Source organism: Cebidichthys violaceus, unplaced genomic scaffold (assembly GCF_023349555.1).
Source record: "Cebidichthys violaceus isolate CVI_PGR_0920_01 unplaced genomic scaffold, fCebVio1.0.p SCAF_72, whole genome shotgun sequence".
NCBI classification, from domain to species: domain Eukaryota; kingdom Metazoa; phylum Chordata; class Actinopteri; order Perciformes; family Stichaeidae; genus Cebidichthys; species Cebidichthys violaceus.
Window position 1 is genome coordinate 219,808 of NW_027176950.1, and position 7,693 is coordinate 227,500.

The following is a 7,693-nucleotide window of genomic DNA, read 5'->3' on the forward strand; positions in this document are numbered from 1 at the left end:
TACTTTTATTCTGAGGGGGTGTGTGGGTGAGGAAGGGGGGGGGGGATCCTGTGAGGATCAAATGACAGCAAACACAGAGGGAGAGTGAGAGAGAAAAAAAAAAGTAGACCCATGAAGTCTCAGTTTGACTCAACAAAACCCAAGCAGAGGAATGTCAAAGTCTGCGGGCCTCCAGGCAGAGACTACAGGTGTTCCTCGACAGCGGTGATGCGTTCAGGTTACGAGGCCGGGGGTAGAGGGGGGGCGAGCCGGGCGAGCCGGGCGAGTGGTCCGAGGCGAGGTGGCGGTCACGGGACGGCGATGAGTGCGCCGTCTGTCTTCTGCTGTCATGGTTCAGCTGCGGGAGGCGGCGAGGAGAGGTATTTGTCGATCAGGCGGTCTTGCCACAGGTAGGTCCCTATACCTACAGGAACCTGACTCACCTGTCTGTGTGTAGAGGATTTAAACACAGAATTTAGCCGAAAGGGAAAATTCAAACGTGTCTTTGTGAGTGACAGGAGCTGTCTGTTCATGTCAGTTTTAAAACATTGTTGCTGGATCGTCTCCCAGAGTTTTCTGTGTTAAACCTCCGGTACTGAGATGTACGCTAAAGTTTGTGTTTTTGCTCTGCACACAGTTTCATTTTTTAAAAACATGCCAGCAGCGTGGCTGTAAGGATTGGCAATGTTGTTTGGTACAGACTGAAATATCTCAACAACTATCACATATACACACATTCATGGTCCCCAGAAGAGCCGAGTGACTTTTGTGATCCCCTCTAGCACCTCCATGATGTTGGCATTTCTGTATTTTTATGACACGTGTCAACAGCAATTCGATACATTGTTGTGAAATTTGGAAGCGATATTCATGGTCCCCAGAGAATAATTTCTGATTATACTTTAGCGAACATCTGACTTTTCCTCGATGGCCAACAGCAGGTCAAAGTTTATGTATCCAGATATATGTCTGTCAAATATGTCACAATATCTATTTAATAGATTGTCACTGAATTTGTCGTTCCCAGATGATAAATCCTAACAATATTGGTGATCCTCTTGACTTTCCTCTAGCGTCACCATGAGGTTCACATTTGTGTTTTTTATCATTCTTATGTAATGCATTGAAATTTGGTAGAGCTATTCCTGGTCCCCATATGATGTATCCTAATAACTTTAGTGAACTGTTGACTTCACCTCTAGCGTCACCAGCAGGTCAAATTTTTCAACTTACCCAGTGAACTACATCTGCCGTCTACACAATGGATTGTCAATAGAATTTGTGGTTCCCAGATGATGAATCCTAATGACTTTGGTGACCCTTTTTGACTTTTCCTTTAGAGCCACTATGAGGATCACATTGAATCTTTGTTTTTAATGTATTGCCATGAAATTTGGAAGAGATGTTTATGGTCCCCAGATGACTTTTCCACTAGTATCACCAGCAGGTTCACATTTATGTTTTTAGAGTGAACTCTCTCAACAACTATTGGATGGATTCAACTGTGATAACTTTGGTGATCCTCTGACTTTTCATCTAGCGCCACCAGCAGGTCAAACTTTTAATTTGTCCAATACATAAAACTAATGACATTTCCATCAGCTTCAGCTGTTCTTTGTGCTAATTACCAGCATGCTAACACACTGAACTAAAGCAGTGAACATTATACCTGCTAAAAACATCAGCATGTCAGCAATTCTGCATCCAGCTCAAAGCTCTGCTGAGCCTATAAGTACAGCCTCAGAGACCTGTAGTTCTCGTTCCTCTGTGTACTTTGTGAAACCAAAGTGGACCATTGCACCCTCGTAGCGTTCATACCCAATCAGCTTTTGTTATTAATTACTGTTTGCTCTAGTGTGATTTGGCCTGACCCATTTACAGTGCAAGGATGTGTAAGTGTGGAAGCTTAAGCCCTGGGACTGTGGGCTTTTCTTGGCTTGTTCCTCATGCTGAGAAATCCAAATGAGAGCTCTGCTTGTTCAGGAAGTGTTTCTCTTGCTTTCTGGAATAAAACCCTCAGCTGTTGAACTGTCATTGTTTTTCTATCATCTCGGCTGGCGTGACCAGAATTGTCACCCAGCTCTCGACAGCATCAATGAAGGTCAACATCGCGTCAAATTCTAAGCAACTGAACTCAGAGACCTTCGTCTCTGAAATCTAGAAGCCGGAAAAGTAGCTTCTCTTTCTGCTCAGCATGACATAACATGCTTAAAATATTATCACAGGGTAATTCAGATGTAATAAGTTTTGCATTTCTGAACTGGTTTAAGCTTTGAAGGAGCTTAATTAGGAAGAGATAACAGGGAAGCTGGCAAAAGAGGAGATTTGTTACGTGTGTAATCATGCCAAATGTTGTGTTTGATTATAAAATGATTTGCATGCATTCTGCTATACTTAGTGAATGTTAGTGAATTAATGTAAAATATGGGGTTTGTTTACTACTGCGTATATTCTGCTCTCTTTGGCATCCATCGCTCCCGCCATGCCTCTAAATCCTCTTATATCATCATTCATATATATATTTATATTTTATATATTGTATTCAGTTACAGTTAGCTGATATTTATCTTACTTTTAAGCTACTTTCTCTTGATCAGCCTTACTCTTTTCATCTCCCCCTTGTGTATTTTTCTTCTTGTCTTAAAACCTCCTGTGCATCTGGAAACTCTGATTCAACATCAGTGCTGCACAGATCAGATATTAGTATTACATTATTGATATAGCAGGGTTATTAGTTTTATTAGTATATCACCATCAATCTTTGTTCCTCCTTTTATCCCCTTCTCTCTTTCCTTTTCAATTATTTACAAATCTATGTAATTTGTCCCGCTTTCAACTCCTTGAACCAAAAACTTTTTCCATTTCCCATCTTTCCCATCATTTCCATATCATATTTTGTCCATCTATAATAATCAGAATCAGCTTTATTGAATTTGACTCCGGTTTAGATATTGCTCTCAACGTACATACATGGAATATACAAATAAACAAGAAAAATATAAAAACAAGGACATTAAAGACAACAAAGTAGAACAGAGAAACTAAGCATAAATATGTAACATTTAACTACTATGTACAATATAAATATATATCGAAGAATATATATGAACACAAACAACAAAAACAATGGACAATGGATTTGGGATATTAGTGCAAATGGTGGTAATAGTGCAAATGGAGGTGCAGTTTGTCTGATTATTTGTTCATGGGAGTGAATATTTGTGTCTAATCACTCTCTCTGCCCCTGTCTTCACCCCTCTGACCCCCTTCACACCCTCTCAGCAGGGACAAGGCCCGTCTGGCGACGGATTCGGAACTGGACCAGGACCTCAGTGAGCGGCTGGGTCTGGACAGCAGCGACACCCTCACCAACGGCAGCCACCGGGCCGACGTGGCAGCGGCCAGACGGTTGGCCAAACGGCTCTTCAACTTGGATGGCTTCCGGAAGTCAGACGTCGCGCGCCACCTCAGCAAGAAGTGAGCTCTCCAGACAGTGTTATTTGAAGCTATATATTCAATATATATAGTCCATATAGCAACAGAAACAAATACTACAACAAAAAATACAATACAATACGAGGACACCAAGGTATAATCATTGCAGTTCAAAAGTCACTCGTGGTTAAAAAAACATACAGACATTTGTTCCAATGTTTCCAAAAACAAGAAGAATACCTTGTATCACTCTGTGTTTGTAGATACAATTCCTCAACACAGCATAGCATGGGCTATAAATGTCTGAAACAAACTTGTTATGTAGCCTTAAAGCACATGTATTGTAATCCTGTTTGTATTATTCTATAGGGCTTCAGACCGGTTCCTATTGCGGTAGTTTTTGTTGTTGTTGCTGTTACCACATGTAAACCTGTTAGCAACCACTGCTAACACCCTCTCAACTACCTACCACAACATTTAGTTAGTAGGTTAACTACTTAGCAACTGTTTAGCATCCATCTGCTATTACCTGCTTCACCCAATTATTACCAAAGTCTCAACAGGTAACGTTAGCTCAACACATTAGCTAAGAATGCTAAGTGTTTGTTTGGCAATGTGCACACAACAAGCTAGCAAACACAACGTTTACGACCTCGTAATTTGGATTAATTGTTCAAATTTAGTTTTAATGATTCTAATATATTAACTTTATATAAAAATGAAAATTGGCATGTAGTGTTAAAGCCTTTTAAGGGTTGTAGGACTAGTAAAAGTCCATTTACCAGTCCATCCATAAATATATGAATATTCAGTATAAATACATAAATACACATCCTGTCCACTAGTACCTTGTACCAGAAAGGCAGAAAAAGATTTGCCATATTTGACAAAATTTGCCATATTTGTCTAGTCTTGCTTGGGATGTTATTTACTCTGGCGATCCTATTTTCAACAGTAGAACTTTCTTTCATGAGTTTAATCCACTCTGTAAACTCTGGCATATGTGGGCTCTTCCACCTGTTAAGGTGTCAGTCTAAACTCTGCTGTAGTAAAGCCTAATGGCACAAGAGAACAGACTTAGTTAGACCTTACTGACTCCTCTTGTTGCTAATAGAAGTCAGGTTGTATTGAAGTCTATTAGAAAATGACCCTACTTCTCACCTGATTTACTATCCACTTCTTATATACAGTACAGTCTATGGGCAGAGTGTAGAGAATTTAGAAACTCTTGAATGTTATTCTCTCCTTCCTCTTCAGTCCAAAGACACATCCTACTCTACTCCTCAGATGTACTTACTACCAGAAATCCTGTTTATCAGTTAGATTAAATTCCTCTTGAAGGTCCTCAAATGACATAAATAAGTGATGTCTGTTGAGGTCGTTGACACGTGTCATATCCCTTTTGCTTCTCGTTGTTTATTGATAATAGTTCAACATAAACAACTTCTGCTACTAAATGTACCTCTACTACTATTACCACATCTACCATCAGTAATTATGAATAGTAATTACCAAAAGTACTAATAAGGTATACAGCTCTCCTTTTGACCAACATAATGATAATAATAGAGCATCAGCTCAACAGTGAGGCCCAACAAATGCAGGACAATAGATGTAACAATGAAACCAATCAATACAACAAGAACAAACCAATTAATTTGATTTCATTCAAGCAGTAAAAAGACGACACCGCATAAAAGCAGGTCTGTAAAAAGAGGATGCCTTAACATGTTCTCCTTTCTGCTGCATCTTATGTTTATTTAATGAATGCTGTATCTTGTACATTTACTGTACGCCACTTCACATTCTGCCTACAAAGTGCTGTGTTTTACTACATCTGCATTCTTGCCCGTCACTCTGTCAGCTGTGTGGGATTAAAGGCTTTCTGCACTTTCTGACACATGCACTCGGGAATCTCCTCCTCCTTATATTTTTGTTTCTCTGGTCTGAACCTCCAGCTCACGGACCGACGGCCTAAACTGAGCCGAGAAAGCCGCCATTTGAAAGTTTGACGGACATGTTTTTGTTGTTGCTTTATGTTGTTTTTCGATTGCTATGTTCGTTCCTTTACGTGTTATTTTCTATCTCGTCCGTCTGTCCACAGTAATGACTTCACTCGTATGGTAGCAGAAGAGTATCTGAGCTTCTTCAACTTCACAGGCCTCTCTATTGACCAGGCATTGCGGTGAGAACACACAGGGCAATAATGACATTTTAAATACATATAATTACAAAATATATTGAATATATTTGTAATGTGAAGTGAAGACAAGACGGCAGTTTGTTTATCATATAAAGAAAATCCCTAAATATTTAATGTATTTCAGGCAAATAACCAATCTTTGTTTGGAAGTTTAATTAATACAAATAAAACAGAAGTGTACATTCTGTCCTCTGTTAAACACTGCTCTCTAGAGGGCAGCGTTGATGTTGCATTCAGAATGACAGTTTGTACTCTGTCTACTGTAAGTAGTCATATGCAGTCAGTGTACATTGTTTAACAGGTTAATGCTGTGTTACTTTTGATTCAGTTACTCAGATATTAGTTCTACTGATCATCCTACACTCAACATACTCACCTTCACATTCAAGTGGGGTATAACTGGAGTAATTAGCTTTTTCCTCAGAAGATGCTGATAAGCAGTTAGTACCTAACAGTTAAGAAAGAAGTACTGAGATCCATTACTAAAAGTAAAGCAGTGAACCAGTAATATTACAATATAAAAATACTCCATTACAAGTAAAAGTTCTGCATTAAAAATTGTACAGACATATCAGTAAAATGTACTTCGAGTAAGTACTCAATACATTATGCAGACTCCTGTCACATATTTCATATATAAATACCATTATGGTGGTTATTATTGCTGATGCGTTAACATTTTTAATGTTGAGGCAAGTAGAGCTGGAGATAATTTGAACAGTTTTATATTTGTTAGGTAGTTTATACTGTAAGAATGTATCATATTTTATAGCTTGAAAGTACAGCTGTAAGATAAATGTAATGCAGTAAAAAGTAAAATATTTCCCCTGACATGTATTGAAGTAGAAGTATATAGTAGCATGAAATAGAAATACAACACTTGAATAAATGTACCGAGATACTTTCTGTCGCTTGTAAGTTATTACATTTTATTAAATAAAAATGATAATTAGCAATTAAAGAGTTATTTAATTACATACAAAAAAATATCTTACCGGAAGAACGAAGATCATTACACAGTACCGCTGCTGATAGGTTAATATGAAATAGATCTTAATCTGCAGTGGTCATTTCAGTAGTTATTGTTCCAGATGAGATCTGGTGACCGTCTTTGTGTTTGTGGCTGCAGGACTTTCCTGAGGCAGTTTGCCCTGATGGGGGAGACTCAGGAGAGGGAGAGGGTGCTGTCACACTTCTCTAAGCGTTACTTGGACTGCAACCCAAAAGCCATGCCGTCAGAGGGTGAGTGCTGCAGAGGAGTGTTTCTAATACCAGCAATAACTGGTATTAGATATACTAAATAGAATATTTAGTACACCCAGCCACCGTTACTGGCAATAATCAACATTTCATAATAACAATATATAAAATGACGATGTGAAAACAGTGCGACGCTGTGATGGTGTAATAATAGTGATGAATCTGTAGCCCCACTCCACTGTACGGAGCTTCACTCTGAGTTTCAGTTCAATATTGAACCATCAGCTTCACTCTCACATACATCACTATAACTTGCACTGATATTTCTTGCACATATCTTCCTTATTTTTGTGTACATAATGTTACTGGGGACAACAGATGGAAATACATACTAGCTATCTGTGGTGGAATTACTTGTGTGTGCTGTCCCAGCAAAAATAAACAATAAGATACATATATAAAAAATAATAATGTGTTGACATATTGTATCTGTACGCGTATGTCTCATTTAGCAGATGGAGCTAACTCACTGTGTTCATCATGTAGATGCAGTTCACACTCTCACCTGCGCTCTGATGCTGCTGAACACCGATCTTCACGGCCAGGTGAGTAACATCTGGTGACATACATGTGCACGTACATGTTTACAATACATAAATACACGGGTACATACATACATGTGTACATACATACATGTGTACATACAGATGTACATACATGTGTACATACAGTACATACATGTGTACATACAGATGTACAAACATGTGTACATACAATACATACATGTGTACATACATGTGTACATATATACATGTGTACATATATACACGTGTACATACATACAGTTGTACATACATGTGTACATACAGTACATAC

At 38.6% G+C, this 7,693-nt stretch overlaps 1 protein-coding gene across 3 annotated transcripts in view; it reads left to right on the top strand.

The window, feature by feature from the left end:
- LOC137891924 (PH and SEC7 domain-containing protein 1-like) overlaps window positions 1-7,693 on the top strand; it is a 49,102-nt gene that overhangs the window by 4,435 nt on the left and 36,974 nt on the right. The window contains exons 1-5 of one of the 3 annotated variants that reach the window (XM_068736759.1): window positions 65-389; window positions 3,262-3,456; window positions 5,519-5,599; window positions 6,747-6,859; window positions 7,364-7,422. In XM_068736759.1, the coding sequence (XP_068592860.1) occupies window positions 112-389; window positions 3,262-3,456; window positions 5,519-5,599; window positions 6,747-6,859; window positions 7,364-7,422 (726 nt within the window). In that variant the 5' untranslated portion in view covers window positions 65-111. Of the gene's footprint in view, window positions 1-64; window positions 390-3,261; window positions 3,457-5,518; window positions 5,600-6,746; window positions 6,860-7,363; window positions 7,423-7,693 lie in introns of those variants that run through there. The other 2 variants (XM_068736762.1, XM_068736758.1) reach the window with 2 other exon arrangements.